The sequence below is a fragment of the Saccostrea echinata genome, unplaced genomic scaffold (genome assembly GCF_033153115.1).
Source record: "Saccostrea echinata isolate AGI-Se365-2 ecotype Australia unplaced genomic scaffold, CSIRO_AGI_Sech_v1 ptg000009l, whole genome shotgun sequence".
In the NCBI taxonomy this organism is placed as follows: Eukaryota; Metazoa; Mollusca; class Bivalvia; order Ostreida; family Ostreidae; genus Saccostrea; species Saccostrea echinata.
This window is the reverse complement of record NW_026889758.1, coordinates 19452216-19478245: the sequence shown is the minus strand read 5'-3', so window position 1 is coordinate 19478245 and position 26030 is coordinate 19452216. Positions and strand designations below refer to the sequence as shown.

General features: G+C 36.7%; 1 protein-coding gene across 1 annotated transcript in view; it reads left to right on the top strand.

Annotated features, from left to right (window-relative positions):
• The window catches only part of LOC133181962 (uncharacterized), a 99721-nt gene extending 73772 nt beyond the window's left edge, over nt 1-25949 (top strand). The window contains exons 81-119 of the mRNA XM_061316624.1: nt 95-115; nt 970-1223; nt 1412-1632; nt 2120-2337; nt 2589-2732; nt 3209-3373; nt 3641-3970; nt 4129-4237; nt 4346-4605; nt 7151-7306; nt 7485-8493; nt 8605-8752; nt 8868-8997; nt 9220-9574; nt 9710-9855; nt 10010-10193; nt 10335-10393; nt 10507-10824; nt 10924-11102; nt 11256-11591; nt 11714-11911; nt 12038-12241; nt 12415-12621; nt 12747-12875; nt 13028-13231; nt 13665-13871; nt 14011-14214; nt 14329-14433; nt 17090-17230; nt 17417-17605; nt 17818-17965; nt 18097-18260; nt 18424-18693; nt 18852-19125; nt 19314-19646; nt 19858-20155; nt 23714-23865; nt 24133-24278; nt 24395-25949. Coding sequence (XP_061172608.1) covers nt 95-115; nt 970-1223; nt 1412-1632; nt 2120-2337; nt 2589-2732; nt 3209-3373; nt 3641-3970; nt 4129-4237; nt 4346-4605; nt 7151-7306; nt 7485-8493; nt 8605-8752; nt 8868-8997; nt 9220-9574; nt 9710-9855; nt 10010-10193; nt 10335-10393; nt 10507-10824; nt 10924-11102; nt 11256-11591; nt 11714-11911; nt 12038-12241; nt 12415-12621; nt 12747-12875; nt 13028-13231; nt 13665-13871; nt 14011-14214; nt 14329-14433; nt 17090-17230; nt 17417-17605; nt 17818-17965; nt 18097-18260; nt 18424-18693; nt 18852-19125; nt 19314-19646; nt 19858-20155; nt 23714-23865; nt 24133-24278; nt 24395-24748 — 8669 coding nt within the window. The 3' untranslated portion in view covers nt 24749-25949. The remainder of the gene's footprint in view (nt 1-94; nt 116-969; nt 1224-1411; nt 1633-2119; nt 2338-2588; nt 2733-3208; nt 3374-3640; nt 3971-4128; nt 4238-4345; nt 4606-7150; nt 7307-7484; nt 8494-8604; nt 8753-8867; nt 8998-9219; nt 9575-9709; nt 9856-10009; nt 10194-10334; nt 10394-10506; nt 10825-10923; nt 11103-11255; nt 11592-11713; nt 11912-12037; nt 12242-12414; nt 12622-12746; nt 12876-13027; nt 13232-13664; nt 13872-14010; nt 14215-14328; nt 14434-17089; nt 17231-17416; nt 17606-17817; nt 17966-18096; nt 18261-18423; nt 18694-18851; nt 19126-19313; nt 19647-19857; nt 20156-23713; nt 23866-24132; nt 24279-24394) is intronic.
• The last annotated feature ends 81 nt before the right edge of the window (nt 25950-26030 follow it).

The following is a 26030-nucleotide window of genomic DNA, read 5'->3' as shown; positions in this document are numbered from 1 at the left end:
TACAGAGTTTATGGCTGTTCCCATGGGAACAATGAATCTATTTAACATTGACATCTTTTAACGAATGTGACAAATTTGTTATTATTATTTACAGGAAATGTGACATACGTGAATGGTAATTTAAATCACTTGCATGTTTGTATAATACACTCTGTTCAGTAATTCTATCTTTTGTTAACATGTTTTATAGTGTTGTAACATTGTAACCTAACATACTATATTCTGAGCATACAAATATCAGAATGAAGAAATAAATTCATTAATGCTTCTCACAAATCAAATACATGTCAAAAAATATTCTTGTCCAAAATGTATGCTTTGATTTAATCTGCACAGTAATTCCAGATTTCTTGACAGTCCTCCTCACCATACCCTTAATTTCCTCACCATTTTTTTTACTTAATGCAAACTTACATTAGAGAGTTAACATATTTTAAGGACTAGCTTTCAATAATAGCTATATTTCCTGTAATTATTCTTATTTACCATTGTATTTTTTATCTAAAAGAGCAGAAAAATCCTATTTAAGCCCAAAGAAAATTGATATAGTTTTTTCAGGCAAAAAATTTCAAGTTCAATGCTGGAGGCAGGTCTTCTTTTTTAAGAAAGTGTTAATTCTCTTTTCATGTCAGTCAAAATAATATATATACTGATTCTTACTTTTTCGTACTCTTATATTAATTATAATATATACTCAATTTTAAATAATTTTATTCCAATCATTTTTATAAAAACTTCAATTATAAAGTACCATTTTAACTAGAAATATATTGTGTATCTTTCTGTGTATGTATGAAAAGGGGCATAACTCTATTTTCTTTTTCAACATACAAAAAAATTGAAATTGAGTTATTTCCCTTTGCAGTATGTCAATAAAATTGATCAATTCGGCAGTGTTTGACCATATGCTGTGTTGCCTGAGAAACTAGAGAATATCCTATGGAGCTTATAATTCATGTCTCTTTTTAGGAAACCCTGTGGTTAACCCCACGGCTTGCCCCACAGGATATTATTGTCCTGAGGGTACAATTTCTGGCCAGTCTTATCCCTGTCCCATTGGAACATTTGGTCCCAATCAGTACCTGTTTGCCCAGGAGAATTGTACGTCTTGTACAGCAGGTTACTACTGTGAACAGACAGGGTTGTCTGCCCCTACTGGAGAGTGCTATGGAGGCTTCTACTGTACAGGTGGTGCTGAAGTTGCTGAACCTGTGTCTCACAATGTGAGTTTTTTTTTCTTTGAGATCATAACCCAAACAGATTCATAGTCAAAATATAGAATTTAATTTCCCATGTTGATTGTATTAGTATAGAAACTAACAATTTTATACTTTTTGAAAGAGTGAAACTGATTTTTTTTTCTTTTCTGGAGGAAGATTCATTGCATTGCAATGCTGCTATTTCTGTTTAGGTCAATTTGACCCATAATGTCACCTTCACTGGAAATGACAGATGTCCAACAGGGTATTTCTGTCCCAATGGTACAAGCTACCCCAAGCCGTGCCCCATAGGGACCTTCTCAGAAGTGAGGGAGGTGTCTGTGGAGACTGACTGTCAGCCGTGTAGACCAGGGAGGTACTGTAATCAACAGGCCTTCACCATGATCACCACTGCCCCTAACTGCTCAGCTGGGTAGGTACACTGTACAGTTGATCTCTGATATCTCGAATACTGATATCTCAATTACCCTGGATATTTTGAAGTGATTTGGAAGTCCCAATCACTTATTCTTTAAGTATTTTACCTGATGTCTTAAATCTTTAGATATCTCGAAGTTTTTTTCTTGGTCCCATTGAGTTCGAGATAACGAAGTTTTACTGTATTTTCTTGTTTTCCTCTTGATCAAGAAATGCCTTTATGGAAATGAAATATGCATAATGTTCATTTTATCAGTAGAATACAGACTTTTAACTTCAAAGGAAAATATATTCAATTTTCCAAATATTTCAAGATGTGAAACTTAACTCAATTTTGCTCTTTTGTATAATTTTGATAGATATCAAACTTGGTTTTAGAAATTAATAAATTAAATGGAGAATACTTGCAAAATTTACAATCTAATGATTTGAATTTGATTTCTATCCACAATAAGCAATGTGATTTTGGATTTTTCATGAAGGTACGTGTGCACAGGGGGAGCCAGTAATCCTATCCCCAATGCAACACATGGATACATATGCCCCACTGGTCATTTCTGTGTAGAGGGCACCACACAAGAGCAGGGCTGTCCTCTGGGTACATACCAGTCCAACATGGGTCAGGACCATTGTCTCAATTGTCCTGCTGGCAAAATGTGCACAGAGTTGAACTTGACGCTGCCATTGGATTGTAAAACAGGTATGTCTGTCAAGGTTATCTCGGAAATGGGAACATTTTATAGTATTTGTATTGCATTTATGAACAATAATTTGAGAAAAGGAAGTAACCTGCATACATGGAATTTTTGTCCTTAAGGTTTTTTCTTACTATCAGTTTTCAGAGTATCAAGTAAAAAGTTATCCTCTCAAAGCATAACCATACAATTAACATTTAAGATTTTTTTTTCTGTGGACATCTTTATCATTGTTCCATGTTTCTTTTTTATGAAGGATATTACTGTCTGGCTGCCCAGGACCCAATTCCGTGTCCTAATGGTACCTATAACAATGCCACAGGAATGGATGACCTCTCAGATTGTGTGGACTGTCCAGTAGGAAAATATTGTGAAGGAATTGGAAACAGTATCCCTGATGGTCAGTTTGAAACACATTTTTATACCTTATACATGTATAAATAAATTCTGGGGAATATGTATAGGAATATCTCCTATTTATCCTTCCAAATTTTATTGTGGGGCATAACAACACTGAAGACTCCGTGTATACTTCAAACTGTTACTACTAATAGACTGAGATTGGACTTCAATTTCCAGATACTTTGATTTAGAATTTAAATGGTAGAATAGATTTAAGATAAAGTAAATAGTAACATGTACACTTGTTATGAATACTTTAAACCTACTTTTATTCACTTGTGAGAAATATCCACAGATTTCATTACATTCTTTAACTCTCAAATAATTAGAGATGCAAACCATTAATTTACTTAATTGTGTATTTTTGAAGAATGAAGGTGCAAAATTAGTAGTCATGGATAGATTTTACAGTGAAAAAAGTCAATTAGAAGTTGTGATAAATAATAGCTGTTAGTTTTAATGCTTATACTTCAGGTGACTGTGATGCTGGGTACTTCTGCGAAGGTGGAGCCACCAGCCGTGCCCCTTCCCCCTCAATGACCTACCCCAACAATGGACTGTGTGACCCAGGGAGATACTGTACCTCAGGGACCAGCAGTCAAGTAGAGTGTCCCACTGGCACCTTCAGAAACACCTCAGGTTAGCAAAGAATAAGTTTATAGTAACTAAAAGACAAAATCGTGTGTAGTTCAGATACTAAATTATTTGATTTGATTTGCACAGATACACATGTAAATTATGTAATGCTTTTATCCAGGTAATTAATGATTGACTTTTTTTTTTTTGCTTTATAAGAATAAATAATTGAACTGAGGTTCTAACAACGTAGAAATTTAAGCATCCACCTCATTTGAATATTGAGCATAGACTTACCATTAATTAAAAGTGTTGCATTGTGTGTATTAGGTGCTGCGTCAGCATCAGATTGTCTCCCCTGTACTGGTGGTTACTACTGTGCGGGCACTGGACTGACCTCTCCCACTGGTCTGTGTGCTGCGGGCTACTACTGTCCAGATAATGAAACCATTGCTTCTGCCACACCTACTGGCTTCCAGTGCCCAGCAAACTACAAGTGTCCCGAGGGATCTGCCGATCCTGTGGCCTGTCCATCAGGGGAGTACCAGGCCAATATGGGGCAGTCCACATGTGACAAATGTCCAGCTGGCTACTTCTGTAACACAACTGGAAATGTACCAATCAAATATGACTGTCCACCATTCCATTATTGTCCAGAAGGTGAGAAATAGAAACGTTGCTTTTTAATCATGCATGATGCTCTCAAGGATGTATGGGGAAAAATGAGTTGTTCAAATGTTAACAAAAAGAGATGAAAGTCCTAGAATAACAAGAACATATTGAGCCTATTGTATAAAATACTAAACTCTGAATTTTAGGAACCTGGAATCCTACAAACTGTCCAGATGGAACATTTACCTTTTCCAATATGACTAATCTGGAATCTGCTGCTGAGTGCTTGCCCTGTCTACCTGGAAATTACTGCAGGTTTGCCTCCCTAAGAATCCGGGATATTACACTAGTAAACTGCAACAGTTGTAAATGTGTAAACAAATTTTAGTTTTATATTAATTATTTGTTGTTTTTGTTCTATAGAGGAGGACAAATTTCCAGTGAGTGTTTAGCTGGATACTGGTGCAAATCTGGGTCAAGCAATAACCTAGTCAACAGAACCATGGAATTCCAGAACTGCTCAGCCAATCAGGACTGTTCTGGCCTGTGTCCAAGAGGTCACTACTGTCCACAAGGTGTCGATCTACCTGTCCCATGCCCAGAGCACACGTATAGAGGTACAGAAGGGGCTGAGACTCCGGATCAGTGTGACCCTTGTCCTGCAGGCTTCTACTGTCCATCAGGTAAAGAGTTTGTGATTCTCGAAATATTCACAAACAGTATTGAAAAATAACACACCATGACATAAGCAAATTCAATTCAGTGCAGCATTATTAGGGCCCCGCTCTGCGGGCGCCCTATAGTGATCAGTCTGTCCGTCCGTCTGTCTGTCCGTCTGTCCGTCCGAGATCTCTTGTCCGGAGCATATCTTCTCTCTCCTTGGCCCAATCTGGCTCATACTTCACCCACAGAGTGTCTTTGGGTAAAGGGTGTGCAGTGACCTTGAACCATGTTTCTAGGTCTAAGGTCAAGGTCATAACAGAATTATATGAAAAATCCTTGTCCGGAGCATATCTTCTCTCCTCTTGGTCCAATGTGACTCATACTTCACTCACAGAGTGCCACTGGTCAATGGATGTGCAGTGACCTTGAACGAAGTTTCTAGGTCAAGGGTCAAGGTCAAAAATAGCCTCTCTGTTTAAATTCATGTCCGGAGCATATCTTTTCTCTCTCCTTGGCCCAATCTGGCTCATACTTCACCCAAAGAGTGTCTTTGGGTAAAGGGTGTGCAGTGACCTTGAACCATGTTTCTAGGTCTAAGGTCAAGGTCATAACAGAATTATATGAAAAATCCTTGTCCGGAGCATATCTTCTCTCCTCTTGGTCCAGTGTGGCTCATACTTCACTCACAGAGTGCCACTGGTCAATGGATGTGCAGTGACCTTGAACGAAGTTTCTAGGTCAAGGGTCAAGGTCAAAAATAGCCTCTCTGTTTAAAATCTTTGTTCGGTGCATGGTTTCTTTCTCTTATTAGTCTAGTCAGCCTCAAACTTTACCAATTGACGTAGGGTACAGAACATTTGTGAATTTCCTTCCATATTTTGATACATATGCAACAGTTTTCATAGAGGATATGCAACATTTGTGATTTTTGTGCTGCTTTTTGATAGAGGGTATGGAGCACTCGTGATTTTCATGCCATTTTTTATTATAACAAGGTTGACATAGAAGCCCTTTAGACTCAAACAACACATCCCTTAATAGTACACAAGTGTTCCTCTTCAAAATAAACCCTTTTCAGCTCCTTTACTTTTTCATGTTCCTTGCTGAAAGCGGGGCCCTTTGAGATGGCCACCATCTCAATAATATCTAGTTTTGATTTATATTTATATGGTCTTAAAACCATTTTCTTTAAATTAAAGTAAAGATTAGGAATTTCTTTAAATTCATGCATTAATTATCTTTCTTTTTTTAAATTACAGCTGGTAAGTTGCATGCTTTCACTTGAGAATTCTATATATATAATTTATGGCTTCTTTATATACAGATTTTTGAAAACCCATTTTCCCCCTAGTATCATTTTCCCATCTGATTCCCAAATGAGTGTGTTATCCATAGATAAACCTTACAATATATTATACATACACGCTTGTTTTTTGTTTTAGCAGAAGTTCTATTCTTCATGTTATAGTGAAAATATGCTCAGTCATTTTTTTTGGACCTTTGTGTAGAGCACTTTCATTTAGCAATCTTAAACCCCAAAATGGGAAAACGTACACTGAACCTAGGATCTTTTTTTCATATACCAAACCTGCTTAATATTCAATATCTGTCATTTCAGAACCTTGAAATTTCATTATAATTTATTTGAACTCATTATCAATTGCCATGCTAGAGGATTATTTGCTTGGCATATTTGTTTTATTTTTGTGCATGCACTTTACATTGGATAATGTTTTCTTAAAGAATGTATTTGCCAAAAGTAGGAGATTCATTGATGCTATCTTAACAAAGTGACATCACTGTAATAACTTTGAAAAACCATCCCTACCCTCTCCCTAACCATTTAGGATATAGATATTCCTTACATTGTTTATTACATTTAACATCAAAGATGCAGTTGTTAGGATTTATTTTCCTTTATAGATGGAATGCTGCTTTAATTTGCTTTTGTTTTTCGTTTACCAAATTAGTATGCTGCATGCAATTATCAGAAGAACAATATTCTTGTTCAATTTTAAATTCCATGTGCCAGACAAATGCATGTTAAATAATGAAGTTTTACAATGCAGTAATGTTAATCAGATATTTGTGACTTTATGTGCTTGGAATGTGATTTGCCGAAATAAATAGTCTAACAAATATTAAAATATCAATTGAATGATTTGCAGTGATGTGTTAAAAAAAGTTCAAGTGTATAATTTCTGCAACATAAAAATTTCATCTTTATAGGACTGAATAGAAGTATTTTTTAATAATGACCATGGACTTGCCATTTCTTTTCTATGTTTTTGAAGACAAATTTGGTTATTAAGAACTAGATTATAAGAAATATTTTGTTATGAGTAAATGAAAATTAATACTTGTATAATTATACATGTATATATACATTCTTGAACATATGGAACTGTTTTGTATACAAAAACACAAAACATCCTTATTCAGTTACAAGAAACCTCAGTTATGAGGAACAAAATTTATGTTCTACTAGAAATCAATAGATGAAAGTTTCATTGTTGTTGACATTGGGATGATAATCCATTATGACCGTGCAAGTTTTCTATTTAGGCACTGCTGATCCTGATCCATGTCCCATTGGTTATTACTGTGAGGAGGGAAATGGTACCACAGAATGTCCCAGACTACAATTCAGAAATATCACAGGGGCAGCCACTGTGTCAGACTGCTTCCCCTGTGTGGCAGGGTACTACTGCAATGAGACAGGTAAAGAAGAAAAAAAATAAGGGGATTTTTGAGTATAAAAAATATATTTTTATTCCTGTAACAGGCCAAAAATGGGATTAGACATTTGATTTGCTGATCTGTTCAATTTTTGTTGGTATAAAGTGTTTCAGAGGTAAATGTGTTTGAACTAGAATTTACCTGAGATGTAATATTTTAGGTATGTCTGATTACTCCACCTATCCATGTCCACCCGGATTTTATTGTTTGGAAGGATCAGAGCCAATACTTTGTCCTGCTGGTAGGATGAGAGACAGTGCAGGAGCTGAGAATTACACAGACTGTGAACTTTGTCGTGGTGGCTACTACTGCCCCAATGATACAATCAATACACAAGGCATCCCTTGTAGAGCTACTTATGAATGTCCCACTGGTGCCTCAATGGAGATTGACTGCCGTCCAGGTCATTACTGCCCAGGTGTAACTGGAACCCCACCAATCTGTCCACCAGGATACTACTGTCCAAATGCAACTGAGACTCCCATTTTATGTGTATACCCATTCTACTGCCCACAGGGTAGCAATATGACCTTGGCTTGTGACCTTGGATATCAAGCATTGACCCATGCTGGAATAAGATATGACAAAGCAATGTCATGTAGAATCTGTCCACCTGGCTATTATGGAAACTCTACCACCAGAGCCACCTGTGAGCTTTGTCCAGCTGGATTCTATTGTCCAGAAGGAACTGGTCATGGTAACACAAACCCCTGTCCAATTGGTACATACTGTCCTATAGGCTCAGATCATCCCACAAAATGCCCTGCTGGATACCGAGGAGAGAAGCTTCGAGCTGAGAGTTTCTATGACTGTCATGGCTGCCCTGCTGGTACGTACAGTGATACAGAGGCTGCCACTCATTGTAAGCCTTGTGGAAGCTCCTCCTACTCAACAGGAAACAGCTCCATCTGTACCTGTCTAGGGAAGTACCGATCCTTCCAGAAGTCTGTAGGATCCTGTGTGTGTCTGTCTGGGTATATCTATTATGATGAGACAGATACTCAGCAGACAGAGGAGAACTCAGATGAAGATTGTCAGCAGATTGTGGACACCAGATGTACGGAGTATGAAGTACGCCTCTCCTCCACCCGGCAGTGTGTCCTGAAGGAAATGGTCAATTGTAATGCAGGATGTGACACATCTGGATATCTGGATGTGGAACTTGGAGTGTATGTATTAAATGATTTGCCACAAGTTTAATAATCATTCATTTTTAACTTTTTGTCCTGTTTTGCTAATAGACAAACTTGAGGTTCATTCACTGATATTAATTTTTCCAGGTGTCTCTGTAATAACTTGATAGCAGCAGATTCTGTTTGTGACGCATCATGTCTGGCTGTAGCACCTGCTGTAACAGCAGAGTTACAGAATGACGGAACACTGCAAGTGACAATCACCAACTCCAGTGGACATGTGGTTGAAGCAAAGGTGAATGTCTGATTTATATTTTGATATAATTTTAAAAAGTGTGCTTGAACAGATTTTCTTCTGAAAATTTTCAGCATTTCACAAACAGTATATTTGTTGATATTTTGTATTTTAGACTATGACAGACATATTTGGTCCACTGGAGAGCACCAATGGTGTGAAGGGGGTGATGGTTGTCAATTTTTATGATGACCGCATCACAGCCTCAATCTTTAGAGATCAGACTGAGGCCAAGGATTTGTTCTGTAAGTCTATACAACTATCTCAATCATACTGTTAGGTTGGTTGTGTACATTTACTAAAAATATTATCTAATCATCATAACATACTTAACATAATTATGCTGTTGACAACAAAAAATATGAAAAATAACTGTAGAATCATGCAAAGTTAATTTAATTTTTAGAGATCCTAACATGGGCTACACTCATCACATAAATGTTTCATCATATTTTGATTTGATTCAGTGACAACTCAAGAGATGGCCAGTGGGGTGACCAATGCCCCGGGGACCCACATTGGTAGACGTCGTTTACTGACCACAACTGTCCCAAATAACCAGATTTCCAATAGCGTTTTGTGTCTGGAACTCAATGAAATGGTCATGTTCAAGGTTTGGATCAATGATACGGACCGCACCAAGAGTCATTACCCAGTCTACTTAAAGGACCATCTGTTCAGCAATAACCCCAACTTTGACTATGGACAGTTCCTGGCTCTGAAGAACTTGATTGAGACAACCAATGTTAACATCTCCACATTTGCCTTTGTCTTCACAGAAGCTGGAAATTATGTCTTCCAGGACTACTCAACTTCCACATCGTAAGTTTTCATACTACTGAACTTTGGTATCTCAATCATTAATATCTCTAATACCATGAATATGTCAAAGTGAGTGGAAGTCTCAGTGTTGGTTATCCAATGTTGTGAGGATAACTGTTCTGTTTTTTTTCTCAGCCTGATCTACATTAAAGTAATGAATGCTGGCACCACATGTGGTACTGGGTCCAGAGTCCAGGCAGCCACCGCCTCCAATCTGGTGTCACTTGGATTCTATAAGGCAAACCCCAGCAATGTGGCACCTGACTGGGGACTTATCATAGGTAAAATTACAATCATTGTTATTGGACTAAAAAAAACTTTGTCCAAAGATTACTTTACCCATGAAATCAAACTAAAAAGAAATATATTGTAAAAATACTCATCATACACATTGCTGATAATATTGTTTCATGCTGAGTGAATTTCTTTTGACAGGTATGATAGCTTTCTTTGGTGCTCTAGTCGTGTTACTGGTTGCAGCTGTCATTGTCTGGAGACCTAAGGAGGCTGGAATATACCCCATGAAACATTGGAAACCCCAGTATCGAAGCCTTGGAGCCCCACCACCTGTACCTTCCTATATGAGATATGATGTAGGACACTGGCCTGATAAAGCCATGTAAGTACTGACACAAAATCCCTCCTTGGTCACTTTTTAATGAAAAAGAGTGTCAATTTGTTTTGCATGGGTTTTAATTTACAATGGAGGCCAATTTTAAACAGTTAAACATTGATTTTCTGATTTGTTTAGTGCTAACAGTGGTCTAGGAGAGAGAGTGACTGGTGATGGAGCAGAAGCTGATGTTCTAAACTCAATGGGTAAGTTTCGTTATCATTCCCCATCAAAAAAAAAAGTTCTAAGAATTTAAACTGCCAGTACTGTAACCAGATATTATAGTATTAATGTTAATAGTATATTTCTCTTTTAATAGCTGTCAAAGGAGTGGAGGATCTGGAGAATTTCAATGTGAGAGTTTTCTATGACAAACTGGAAGATCAGAACCTCCACCTGGCATCACAGCTGGCCAAACAACAGGAAGATCTGAAATCCTTCTACAAGAAGATCTGTGACCAAAATGAAGAGCTCAAGCAGCTGCTGAAGAACCTGGACCCAGCTAAACTGGAGGAACTAGAGAGGAAGATGGCAGAGCGTGCTAAACAAGAGGAGGGCATGCAGAAAGGAGCAGGGGATGTCTTCAACATCATCAATGGAAAAGCCAATATGAGAGATGGAAAATACAGATTTGCCGGTATGAATTTCTCAGTTTCTTAGTCATAGTTTGTCTTAAATATATAATTTTTAAGACTAGGTATTAATTCTTGTATTTAAACTGTTATTTATCCTCCAGGTGGAAACAACAGGGAAGCAGAGTTGATGGCTGCCCTACAGCTCCTCCTAGACAGACTGAACTCTGGGAACCTGCCGATCAGCCAGAGTGTTTGGGAGGAGATACAGAAGGGAGGCGTAGTACCTGATGGAGGGTCTGTTACCAACATAAACAGACTGCCTGGAGGTCGGGGCAAACAGGTAAATTATGTCAGATAAAAGTTCAAGAACATCTGGAATTATTTATTGATTAAAAAAGTTTTAAAATTCAACATGTAAGGGTACATTAAGCAGAAATTGTACAAATTGTGGTGTAAATGTTTTTGAATAACAATAAATGAACCTTTATTACAGGGAGAAGTGCTTAGGAAACAGAGAGAGGAGAGAATGCAGTTGGAACGAGAATTACAGCAGGAAGAGAATGACATGATCTCAGACATGGTGTCTCGTACCGAGGATCAGCGCAAAGACACTGTCAACATGATGACTGATGGGCTTGCTGGCAAGCTCCAAGGTGACCCTAAAGATGCACAGGTCAAGGACATTTTAGACAAATATGAGAAAGACCTTGATGCTAATATGAACAAGTTTAACATGGAGAAAGAGAAACAGTTGCAAGACCTAAGAAGGAAGTTGGCTGAGAAGAGAAGGAGAAAGGAAGCTCAACTAAGAGAAAAACATAAGCAAGAGGTGATTTGATATATCTCAAGCAAAAGGAAATCTATTAGCCATATTGAAAATATTGGTAATTTTTAAAATGTCTATGCTTCCAAGTATCTTAAAAAATAACTCTAACTGCTATTGTTTTGAAGGCTGAGGAAGCAGGTATTCCACCACCTCTTGAAGAAGAAGACCATGTTGCAGACACAAAGATCAGACAATCAGAGGCCCTGTATGACACTCTGCTGGCAGAGGAGGCTGCTGGGGCCGCTAAAGGAGAGGGAGAGACTGACCACCAACTTAATGAAGACAAACGCAGACTGGAGTCAGAAAAACTCCAGGAACATCTCGTGAGTTTTAATTCTTTTTTCTTTTTCACTTAAATTTCACTGAAAACAAAAACCCTGCTTTTTGGCACATTATATCCTACAATGTGTGTAACTGTGCTCTGATATTTCTGATAACATTCATTCCAGAACCAACTGACTCAGCAGGGCATAATTACAGCCCAGCAGAAGGATGAACTGCTCAGGAAACACTTAGAAGCTGAGCAGAACCTGAAGAAGGTTCATGACCACCAGAGAGAGACTCAGGTCTCTCACCTTAAAGACAAGCTGGCAGACAGACGCAAGAAGAAGCTGGCCAAGCTACGCAGTGAACAGGAACAAGAGCTATCTGATGTAGGTGTTACAGGCGCGTCAGATGGCTTACATTATTAGATAACTGTATTTGAATGTAAATGTATATGTCATGTATATTGAATTGTGTAATATTATGCTATTATAATCACCTCCAAAAAAAGTATAAGGATATTATAGCCTTAGTATTGATTTCTTCTTCCTTATTTTTATAGCTGTCTTCAAAACTTATCCAAGATGGAAACACTGAAGATTTAGAGCAGGAGTTAGAACAGCTGAAGAATCTTCATAAACAGCAAATGGAAGCCGCTGAAGCAGAGCTGGATGCTGAGGAGAAAGAACATGAACGACGCATCATAAAGAAGGTGGATGATGAACATAATGAGGCTTCCAAGAAGAAACGCAGTGAAATATTCAAACAGGTTAGTGTTTGGGTAAAACATGTTTTAAAAAGATAACAAGTCTGATGTTATTTCCCTACAGAATTTGATATGTGTGATAAATCATAAAGACTTTCTGAGTCCCATCTTTTCATTCTCTTTTACAGATTGCTGACCAGTGCCCAGAAAAGCAGCAGACAGCTATGCAACGTCTCCTTGACAACTATCAACATGACACAGAGACTCTTGAACAAGAGTTAGCAGTACAGAGAAGTCGTCACATGGCAGACCTTCAAGTAAATATGACTTGGAATTCTTTTCAGTCAAGAGTCTGATACATTGAAAAGTTTACCCTTAAAAAGAATTTGACTTTTACTTGAATTCAAATTGTTTGAAAAGTATTGTTTAAATGTTTGATCTTATATAAACCTCTTTTTGATTTGTTCAGGCCAAGCTTGCTGCCAGAAGAGCCCGTAAATTAGCGGAGGCTCAGAGGAAACTGGACGGGGAAGAGCAGCAGCGATTGATCTCAGAACAGAATCGTCAGATGCAGCAAGGAGGAGGTATTGAGGAAGAAGAAACTGACCTGGCCCATGTTCCTAAAGTCCAGTACAGTCAGTCCATTGAAGAGCAGGCTCTTCAGAAGGAACAGGTACTAATGAGTCTTATGACTATCATGGGGAAATACATTGGTTCCCATGGTATCATGGGAAAGTTTGAATACATCAATCCAGAACTGTAATAGATTCATTTGAAAGAATTGTGTTGAGAAGGAATGATCAAAAGCTAAGAGCAATAATCTAAAATTCATAAAGCACTATGTTTCCTTTATTAAATTTTTATCATTAACAATGATTTGTCTAAGATTTTGACCCGTAGGGTTAAATGAATTGGATTACTTTTCAGTATTTTGCTCATTCTTGTGTTAACAAATTGTCACCTGCAGCAAAATTGGAACTAAGTGAAAGAGGGCCAATCTCCCCTAAACAGAAATCAATGCTGTCTTTCTTTAGTTGTGAATTTTGACTCTTTTGATGATGGTGATGTGTGACTGAGGATTTAATTAGATAAACTTGATATTGAAGGAGAGGATAAGAGAAGACATGAAGAAGAGACAAAAACAGGAAAGAGATAAGGTAGTAGAAAAGTTGGATGCTGAGGAGGAAAAAGAAGAGAGGTCACTGGCCAAGGAGCTGGACTCCCAGAAAGAGAAGTTACTGAGGGAGAAGAGGAACAGACAAGCTACAGAGCTGTCCTCACGCAAAGATTTGACTGATGATCAAATGAGAGAGGTCAGTTTATGTTTACAAGAGCCAAATCAGGTGTTTTCTCATACTTTATAAGTTCCAGAGCATATGTGTGAAGTATTGTATTTAAATAATGTCATGTTGAAGAATGTTTTTTTTTTTATCATAATTATCTCATTTCCAGCTGATGGCTTCACATGAGCAAGAACTTCAAGATTTAGAGGAGAAACTAGAGAATGAAAGACACAGGCAATTCCTAAGTCTGAAGGAGAAACTCAATGCTAAACGTAATAGAAAGATGGATGAAGTACGGCGAAAACAAGATGTGGAGACCACTAAGGAGATGATTGAACAAAAGAAAGAAGTGGATGAAATTAAATTAAAGAAAGTAAGTTTATAAGATCTTAAATGCTCAATTCTGTTTGTTAAGCAATAGTTAAAAGGATATTGCAATTGATATTGTGGGTACAAGATTTGTACAAGTATTTGCATGATTCTTCAGGCTAAAGGTGTTGAACATGAAGCCATTGTGGAAGGAATCAAACAAAATGGTGAAGAAGATACAGATAAAGTGGTCAAGGCTGTTCTGGCAAAGAGACACGCTCAGGTAGGTTATCTGTTTGGTTCAAGGCTGAACTATAGTAAGACCTGATAGCTTTGAAATAAGAATCAACTTGAAGTAAATACAGTTGAATTTCGGTGTCTAGAATACTGATATCTTGAATAGCATGGATATGTCAGTGTGATTTGGAAGTCCCAACCACTTATTCTTTAAGTATTTTACCCTGAATATATTGAATCCTTGATTTTTTCTCATTTTTAGCTCTTCTGAGCCAAAGGCTCAAAGAGCTAATGCTATGGCCATTTGTGCGGTGTGCGTAAACTTTTTAGAATATGGGCCATAACTCAAGAACTCCTTGGCCAATTATTGTGAAATTTGTCACAGGGTATCCTTGGCCCAAGGGCTCCCTTTTATACTAAAACTGGGGTTGTGACCCTTTAACAAGGGGAGATAATTAGGAAAATAGAAACAAAAGTACTGGTTGCTAAAAAATCTTCTTCTCAAGAACCACTGGGCAGATTATCACCAAACTTACACAAAAGGATGAGGATATGTTGTAGATTAAAATTTGCACGGGGATTTACCCTGGGGCAAAGGGCGTGGTCTCAAGGTCACTTCAAAGTTGACCAAAAATTACATTTTATTAAAATGTTGATATTTTGCTTACTATAAGGACTAGGATCATCAAATCTTGTCAGTTGGTGCATCTAAGGACCTCATATCATGTTGACTCAAAAGTAGGTCACAGTGACCTACTTTTTAAATTTTGCGGCCATTCTTTTTCAAAATGATTTAGAGGCATATTTTGAACAATTTAAGGCCTATGATCATCAAACTTTGTCAGTTGATGCATCTTGGGTCCTCAAAGTACGTCAACTAAAAAGTAGGTCACCTTGACCTACTTTTTGAATTTTATGGCTAATCTTTTTTAAAACAATTAAGGTCAATAATTCGAATACGGGGAGGCTTAGAATCATTAAATCTTGTAAGATGATGCATCTTGGGGCCATAAAACATAGTTATTAAAAAGTAGGTCACAGTGACCTACTTTTTGAACTTTGCAGGCATTCGATTTCAAAGCGTTTTAGAGGCATAATTTGGACATTTTAAGTCCTATGATCATAAAACTTTGTAAGTTGATGCATCTTGGGTCCTCAAAAAAGGTCAACTGAAAAGTAGGTCACCGTGACCTACTTTTCAATTTATATGACTATAATTAAATATTTCAGGTACTAATTGGCTTAGAATCATCAAACTTTGTCAGTTGATGCATCTTGGGTCTTCAGAGTAGGTCGACTAAAAAGTAGGTCACAGTGATCTACTTTTGAAAATTTAAGGCGTTAATTAAATATTTCGGGTACTAATTGGCTTAGAATCATCAAACTTTGTCAGTTGATGCATCTTAGGTCTTCGGAGTAGGTCAACTAAAAAGTAGGTCACAGTGACCTACTTTTGAAAATTTATGGCGTTAATTAAATATTTCGGGTACTAATTGGCTTAGAATCATCAAACTTTGTCAGTTGATGCATCTTGGGTCTTCAGAGTAGATCGACTAAAAAGTAGGTCACCGTGACCTACTTTTGAAAATTTATGGCTTTAATTAAATATATCGGGTACTAATTGGCTTAGAATCATCAAACTTTGTCAGTTGATGCGTCATGGGTCTTCGGAGTAGGTCGACTAAAAAGTAGGTCACCGTGACCTACTTTTGGAAAATTTATGGCTTTAATAAAATATTTCTGGTACTAATTGGCTTAGAATCATGAAACTTTGTCAGTTTAGGCGTCATGGGTCCTCGGAGTACAACAACTGAAAAGTAGGTCACGGTGACCTACTTTTGAAAATTTATGGCTTAAATCAAATATTTCGGGTACTAATTGGCTTAGAATCATTAAACTTTGTCAGTTGATGCGTCTTGGGTCCTCGGAGTACAACAACTGAAAAGTAGGTCACGGTGACCTACTTTTGAAATTTTATGGCTGTATTTAATATTTTCAGGAATTATTTGGCTTAGAATCGTCAAAATTTGTCAGTTGATGCATCTTTGGTCCTCGGAGTAGGTTGACTGAAAAGTAGGTCACTGTGACCTACTTTTGAAAATTTATGGCTGTAATTAAATATATTTTGGGTACTTATTGGCTAGAATCATCAAACTTTGTCAGTCGATGTATCTTTGGTCCTCGGAGTACAGCAACTGAAAAGTAGGTCACGGTGACCTACTTTTGAAAATTTATGGCTTTAATTAAATATTACAGGTACTAATTGGCTTAGAATCATCAAACTTTGTCAGTTGATGCATCTTGGGTCCTTGGAGTAAAACAATTGAAAAGTAGGTCACTTTGACCTACTTATAAAATTTTATGATTATAATTCTAAAAAATATTTTAGGTATTAATTGGCTTAGAATCATCAAACTTAGTTGATGGGTCCTCAGAGAATGACAAGTGATAAGTAGGTCACCATGACCAACACTCAGGTACTAATTGGCTTAGAATCATCTTGGGTTCTCAGAGTGTGAATTGGAATTTCAAGGGTTTATGTAAATATACAGGATACTTCGAGGCTTCAAATAGAAGTGATAGGTTGTACAGTTTATCAGAAGAGCGATTCAAGGCCCATGGGCCTCTTGTTTTCTCAGTCCTTTTGAGTTTGAAATAACAAGGTTTGACTGTATGTGATAACACTTTCATACAAACAACAGGAAATGCAAGACCTTGAGAACCAGTTTAAAACCAAGAGAAAGCTGGTGGTTGATGATGCCCTCAGTAAACTGCATGAAAAGTATGACAAACTGCGGGACAGTTTGTCCAAGCAGCACCAGGAAGAGTTAGCTGCCCTTCAGGTAAGTGAGGAAAAGGAAAATTAAGAACTTAACAAAACTGAATGAGTCCAATTTAGAATGAATTCAAAAAATATTTAACTAATAAAATTTCTTGCAATTTTACTTCTTATGAACTATGAAATTCTTTTATTCACTTTTAAAGTAATAATTTGCAAAACAATTGACAGAATAAATTGTGTGTTGTAGAAGAAGGGATTAAGTCCGGAGGAGTATCAGCACCAGAGAACACAGCTCCTGAACAAACAGCAGTTAGAGATGGCGGACCTGGAGAGGAGGCTGTCTGAGGAGGAACACGAGATAGAGAAGGGGGCACTGACTGACTGGGAGGTCCAGTATGCCAGGGCCAAACTGGAGCTCAAGGAGAAACACTACAAGGTAGACTCATGGAAAACAGTCCGGCATAGTTATTGATCATTTAATGATTCAAGTGTATATGAACTGTTTTAGTAGTGAGAGTATAATTAAAGCTCGGCTGTTCATCTGTAGTATTAAAAAAGACAAATTGAAATGTACATGTTCATTACAAGAGACCGGACCCCTTTGAGTTGCTAAATGTTTTATAACTGTGCTTTATGTTACTATAACAGGAATTTGCTGAGGCACTGAAGGAGTTTTCACCAGAACATGATGGCATAAAGGAAGCTGAGCAGAATGTTGAGGAACTGGAGAGACTCAAGCATGAACTGGAACAAGAACGCAAGAACCAGTTAGACCAGGCCAAGAAAGAACAACAAGGTACAGCTGTCATTCTAAACACATTAATTTTCTCATATTCTCTGTATTATTATGAAAAGTTTCAAGTTATTTAATTCAGCAAAGCCTTCTTTTTCAATAAAAATTCTGTAGCACATTTGTGTGTCTTGCAGAATTTGAAAAGAATGAGAAAAAGCGTTTAGAGGCAGAAATGGAAGAATATGCAAAACAACTAGAAAAGGACACTATTCGTGAAAAAGAGCAGCAAGACCGCAAGATTGAGCAGCTCAATAAACGCAAAGAGGACATGGTCAAAGAAAAGAAACAAAAAATGAATGTATGTGAAGATAATCAGATTTTACCCAACCCCCTTCAAAAAAAAAATTATGGAAATTGTGTTTTGAATTTTAAAAAAAATCGTAATTTAAATCTTTGTCTACACAAACAAATAATGTAGAATTTGAAAGCCAAAAAAATGTCTCTATTATTTTTTTTCCCAGGAGGAACTTGAGAAGATCAGACAACAGGGTGCTAGTGAGGATGAGCAGAAACGCTTGATTGAACAACATGAGCGTGACTTACAGAATATACTCAATAAGATGGATGCTGACAAGATGAGAATGCAGAGTAATCTACAAGAGAGACTGAAAAAGAAGAAGGAGGAAAGACTAAGACATAAACAAGAGGAGCTGAAAGAAAACTTCAAAGACCAGAAACGAGAGATGGAACAAAAACAGAAGAGTGAAGCCAACAGAATCAAGAAGAATGAGGTATGCATCCAGTGCTTAGAATAGCACCACAAGAAGTTTGTTCAGTCTGTTCACTGACAAATACTTACTGTGAGCTATCATACAGTAAAAGGAAATATTCTTGAAGAGGTGAATATGCAATGTTCAGAAGATATATAAATCTGTTTTTTACTTTTCAGGCATTGGCCATCCAAGAAAGCATCAGTTCTGGCTATGTCCCCCAGCGTACATCCTCACCACCTCCAAAACAAGATTATCAATCTGACACAGAGGAACCTGAGACTACAGCACCTCCTCAGGAACCCATGCCAACCTCATACCAGATGGCAGCACCTCTCAATGAGGCAGAGCTGATGTCCCTCCTCATGGCATCACCAGTATATCAGAAACTGGAACAAATCAAAGATTCTGTCAAAAATGGAATCACACCACCCAAACATAGAATGAATCCTGGTTAGTCTCTGTTTTAATGAACTGAAATAATTGATATTTGAGTCTTTTTCTCTACAATTCTCTTTTAAGTGTTTGGTATATCTGATGTTGAAGTGGAAGTAATACTCTTGTTACATGCATAGAATATTCTGTAACTTGTTCCACTGAGTGTTGTATAATGTAGTTAAAACATGTTCCTGTGATTGAAGGTGAAGGGTATCAAGATACTAGAGATGCTGAATGGTCAAAGGACACAGAGCTGGTCCCTGTGGACATTGGAACCCTGAATGCCCGCTCCTTCATTGTTTACAAGTTTGGCTGCTTTGTCACAGACCTTGTGTCATCCAGGTGTCATCATGCCCCTGTAACAATTCTCCTAGCGGACAAGATCCCATCCAACAAGAACCTGGCCAGGAATGCCTTTAGGAACTCCTTCCACTATGATGCCAACAACAGGATTCTCTATATTAGAGTAGCCCGACTAGACACAGTCGGAGATTTCATTGTGGTACTGATACACTCCCTTGCTCACATCAAAGCAGGTAGGAAACAGCTCCTCTGGCATGCATAGAATATTCTGTATCTTGTCACTTTTTCAATGTAGAATTGTGATGCTAAATTGATGACATAATGTCATAATTAAAAAAAAAAATCTTTTCTTTATTTTTATGGATGACTTGTTTTGAATTATTACAAATAACTTGAGAATGTGTGTGTTTTTTTGTGTCAGTCTTTTTGTTCTTTGATTTGTAGGAGACCTTAGAGACGACAGTAACCCAGACTTCATCAAGGAATACAATAGAGCCCTGGCTGTTGTCTGTGATGACCTCTTCTTTGCCAGATACAGGAGAACAACAGGGCACTCTACCATCTCTAAATCTACTGGAGGAAACTCAGAGCAGGCGGCCCTTCAGATGCTGCAGGCAATGTTCAGTGGCTGTCGCACAGAGGATGAAAAGGTCAAGATGGTAGATGATCTTTTGGATGTCAAACTCCTGCCAGGCACTAATATGGAGGGTGTGCACTTCAACAAGGAGAGATTGACTGACAGGTAAATTTCTTTTAGATTTTTAGCTCTTCTGAGCCAAAGGCTCAAAGAGCTAATGCTATGGCCATTTGTGCGGTGTGCGTAAACTTTTTAGAATATGGGCCATAACTCAAGAACCCCTTGGTCAATTATTGTGAAATTTGTCACAGGGTATCCTTGGCCCAAGGGCTCCCTTTCATACTAAAACTGGGGTTGTGACCCTTTAACAAGGGGAGATAATTAGGAAAATAGAAACAAAAGTAGTGGTTGCTAAAAAATCTTCTTCTCAAGAACCACTGGGCAGATTATCACCAAACTTACACAAAAGGATGAGGATATGTTGTAGATTAAAATTTGCACGGGGATTTACCCTGGGGCAAAGGGCGTGGTCTCAAGGTCACTTCAAAGTTGACCAAAAATTACATTTTATTAAAATGTTGATATTTTGCTTACTATAAGGACTAGGATCATCAAATCTTGTCAGTTGGTGCATCTAAGGACCTCATATCATGTTGGCTCAAAAGTAGGTCACAGTGACCTACTTTTTAAATTTTGCGGCCATTCTTTTTCAAAATGATTTAGAGGCATATTTTGAACAATTTAAGGCCTATGATCATCAAACTTTGTCAGTTGATGCATCTTGGGTCCTCAAAGTACGTCAACTAAAAAGTAGGTCACCTTGACCTACTTTTTGAATTTAATGGCTAATCTTTTTTAAAACAATTAAGGTCATTAATTCGAATACGGGGAGGCTTAGAATCATTAAATCTTGTAAGATGATGCATCTTGGGGCCAAAAAACATAATTATTAATAAGTAGGTCACAGTGACCTACTTTTTGAACTTTGCAGGCATTCGATTTCAAAGCGTTTTAGAGGCATAATTTGGACATTTTAAGTCCTATGATCATAAAACTTTGTAAGTTGATGCATCTTGGGTCCTCAAAAAAGGTCAACTGAAAAGTAGGTCACCGTGACCTACTTTTCAATTTATATGACTATAATTAAATATTTCAGGTACTAATTGGCTTAGAATCATCAAACTTTGTCAGTTGATGCATCTTGGGTCTTGGGGGAAGGTCGACTAAAAAGTAGGTCACAGTGACCTACTTTTGAAAATTTATGGCGTTAATTAAATATTTCGGATACTAATTGGCTTAGAATCATCAAACTTTGTCAGTTGATGCATCTTGGGTCTTCAGAGTAGATCGACTAAAAAGTAGGTCACCGTGATCTACTTTTGAAAATTTATGGCTTTAATTAAATATTTTGGGTACTAATTGGCTTAGAATCATCAAACTTTGTCAGTTGATGCGTCATGGGTCTTCGGAGTAGGTCGACTAAAAAGTAGGTCACCGTGACCTACTTTCAGAAAATTTATGGCTTTAATAAAATATTTCGGGTACTAATTGGCTTAGAATCATAAAACTTTGTCAGTTTATGCGTCATGGGTCCTCGGAGTACAACAACTGAAAAGTAGGTCACGGTGACCTACTTTTGAAAATTTATGGCTTTAATCAAATATTTCGGGTACTAATTGGCTTAGAATCATTAAACTTTGTCAGTTGATGCGTCTTGGGTCCTCGGAGTACAACAACTGAAAAGTAGGTCACGGTGACCTACTTTTGAAATTTTACTGTATTTAATATTTTCAGGAATTATTTGGCTTAGAATCGTCAAAATTTGTCAGTTGATGCATCTTTGGTCCTCGGAGTAGGTTGACTGAAAAGTAGGTCACTGTGACCTACTTTTGAAAATTTATGGCTGTAATTAAATATTTTGGGTACTTATTGGCTAGAATCATCAAACTTTGTCAGTCGATGTATCTTTGGTCCTCGGAGTACAGCAACTGAAAAGTAGGTCACGGTGACCTACTTTTGAAAATTTATGGCTTTAATTAAATATTACAGGTACTAATTGGCTTAGAATCATCAAACTTTGTCAGTTGATGCATCTTGGGTCCTTGGAGTAAAACAATTGAAAAGTAGGTCACTTTGACCTACTTATAAAATTTTATGATTATAATTTTAAAAAATATTTTAGGTATTAATTGGCTTAGAATCATCAAACTGAGTTGATGGGTCCTCAGAGAATGACAAGTGATAAGTAGGTCACCATGAGCAACTCTCAGGTACTAATTGGCTTAGAATCATCTTGGGTTCTCAGAGTGTGAATTGGAATTTCAAGGGTTTATGTAAATAGGAGGGGTTATCAAAAAGTTCGTGGACTGATGCGATAAAATTAATACTATGTAGTCGTTGACTACAAATTTTATAGGGAACATAAGACAACAAAAGTTTAGAAAGTGTTGAAAATTTCCGCTTGATATGTTGATTATTTGCCAAATTATCATTAACTAAAAAGGGTATTATACGACCACCCGGCGCTGTCGCCGTTTAGTTTCATGACGTCCGACAACGCCATTATTTCTCAATACCCGCTCCTTCTGCCACAATACACTTATCTTGATAAGATTCTCTGGAGTAAAGTAAAGACCTAAACCCGTCTTGTTTATATGACTTTACAAGGTCATAATCACCTTATTTCAATGCATTTATATTGTAGATATTAAACCTATACATAGGAAAAGATCCTCGCTTGATTTGCCAGCATAATTTTCTTGTCGGAGTTCAATGTCAACCAATGATCAACGTTACTTTTCGACATGACTGACTTTGGACACCCTGAATATAAATCGACATTATCCGTGTGTCTCTCTTGCTGAATCTTTTTTGATATTTAAAAACAAGTACCCTGGATGTATTTTAATTTCTCTGTAGCCTGTTTAAACATTTTCTAAGTCTAAACCAATTTTTCCAGGGGCTGAAACTTTGTAGAATGTTGTAAAATGACACCCTACCCCCTTTCGACGTCATTTTTAACCCCTTTATTGTTTGGACATTCAATATAAAATTTACGATAAAATTTCATAGAATATACAAGGTGAGGTGAAATTTGCAACTGTTAAGGAAAAATTGTGTCATATAACATAAGAGAGTTAATTGGACTTTCGGATGACAAATGCTCATATTAGAAGAGTTTTTCTCAGTTACACTCAGGTAGAAAATACGTTATGTTTGAGGTTGCGCCGCCTGGGCATACCATTGCTAACAAAAACATTTACGATTCACTAAAAAACAAAACTTATGATTTATAGTTTATTTTACAGATAGAAAAGATGATGCTTATTAAATGTTTAAAAATTCATTGTTGTACATTTAGCGGTTTTAATTTTATGGTGCTAGTCCACGAACTTTTTGATAACCCCTCGTATACAGGATACTTCGAGGCTTCAAATAGAAGTGATAGGTTGTACAGTTAATCAGAAGAGCGATTCAAGGCCCATGGGCCTCTTGTTGAATACTATCATACACTCATTGATTAATTAACTATTGGAACATTAGCTTTTAAACACTGTTGAAATGGGAAAGCAAGCTTTTCTGACTTAAAACTAGATGCCCTGTGAACAAACAGAAACATTTCATGTTGAAATGCTATGATGCATGGATCAAACTTTGATACAAATTTGAAAACAGGGGATGTTGTGTAGCTTGTAAAGTTATGGCTTGACGTTAATTTTTCAGGTTATCCAAATACTCTGGATTTAGCAACCTAAACCAACTGCAAAACATGCTGGGAAATATGGAAGACAAAATGGCACAGGCAAAAGCTCAAGGGAGCTCTAAGGGATCTATTGATCAGCTGGCAACACTCAGTCATAGATTTTCCACTTCAGGTAAGACCAACTGGAAAAGGTAGCAAGTTTAAGTTTGCTTTTAGACATAACTACACGTCCATTTGAAGAATTGACCTAAATTTAGCTTATACATGTATGTAATCGTTGATGTTATTAAATCAAAAATTAACGGTAGACCAATGATATATCATGTATTTCTCCTCTTTGTAATACATGTTAGGATATAAATATTGGTTTATTTGTGAAAAAAAGAAATGTGCAGTGCATGATATTTGAAGCTAACATTAAATTTATGGTATTTTGTAGGTCCTCCTTCCGCCCTTAGCAAGTTACCCCCATTCCGCTTTGTGACTGCAAACATGACTGGACAGGCATTATGGCAGACTTTTGCCAACCATGAAGATGGTGAAGAGGAAAATGTCTCTCGAGAGGAGGTCATACAAGACTCACTGGTAAGTTCTTTTTTATAGAACAAGGACTTGCTATCTACAGTCCATGAATTAAAGATTATGTCACACTCCTAGAACTTAAATGAAGTAAGAGTGTAACTTTTCTGCTTTCTCTCCAGGAAATTCTTCAAGAACGTCATGACAATTTAACAGCAGACTTTTCCAACATCAACTCTGAAATCATTGAACTACAAGACCGCTCTCGCTCACTAGAGGAGGAATTGGCAACAGAGAGCAAGCTCATGGAGACTACAAAGGAGAAAGAGAAGCATGCTCAGCTCGCAAAGAAAGTGAGATCTAAGCTTAATGACACTCGAGCAAGAATTGCAAGACTTGAGATGGAGAAAAACCTGATGTTGAGAAAATTGGCTGAATGTGAGAAAGATATAGAAATCAAGAAACTTGGGCCACAACAAAATGAGGAGAAGACTGTGACATTTAATACAGATAGCAAGAAAAAATCCAAAAAATAAATTTTCATCAACAGTACTGTGGACCCTGATTACTAGTTGTAAAGATTTGTATATTTGACAAAGAATGTGACATAAACAAAGTATTGGTTTGTTTAGATATACTAAAATCCAGACCTTTGTGATGTCATACACCAGACAACTTGATGTTAAACTATGAGAAAAGTTGTGTACGATATATATGTCTCCATGTTATTTTTTTTTAAGTAGAAAACTAATTTTGATACAATTAAAATTTAATTTATTCATCATTTTCTGATGAGAATATTATCAACTGTTTTTAAAAATGTCAAAAATATAATCTTATCTAACAATTTTGACACATCACAGAAGAGTGACATGATTCTAAACGATTGTTGTTAATTTAGACAGAGCATTTTATTCTTAACTGTTGCATAATTTATGTAGACATTACGTATACCAGGTTATATTCTTTAAATCAATCTCCTCACTCATGAGAAAACTGCATTATTATAATAAGCATATGATATAGCTGTGATATTTTATATTTAATGTATATGTATTTTGATAAATGATTATATTTTTATGTTTTTTCAATATGACTACATGTCATCAGCTGAATCATAAAAAGCATTACTCATTAATGTTAATTAATTAATAAGTAGGTCCATTCTGTATTGAAGATCATGGCTGTTTTCTTCTGTCCTGTTTGGTTAAGTGCAAGACCTCTTTTTTTTTTTGGTTTTGTTTTGTTTTGTTTTTGTTTTTTTTTTTTTGCTATTAGCTAATTGTTTTTGACTTGAGATTAAAATATTTCTTTGATTATTTACACAGATGCTTATAGTTTTTGTATGACTTTTTCTTTAAGGTTTACACCGAATTGATTTGTGCAATATCTGTGTGTTGTCTTACAAAATCATTTCAATGTGAAATCGACTCCGTCCAATATTTATGTCAAATATTTATGTTTGATGCTATGCATACTTGTACACATCAGAAAGATTCTCTGTGAAAATCAAAATACTTTTGTCTTGCAAGTGCAATTAGCTTCGCAAATGGCTAAGGCTTAAGTGATTTTATTTTGTGTTTATCTTTTCCTCTGTTATTGTTTATTGTTACCAAATACAAACTCAATACACCATTGTTAACAATTTTGTACATTTATACATGAAGTCATATGAATCATTTGTTTAGTGTTCATAAAGTTCATTGAATTCTTTTTGTAATAAATATCCTATGGTCATGAAGTGTTAAGTTTATTTTGTTGTATACTCTGCAGGGGTACTAATTCTCAGAAAGAATATGCCTGGATTCCTACATTCTC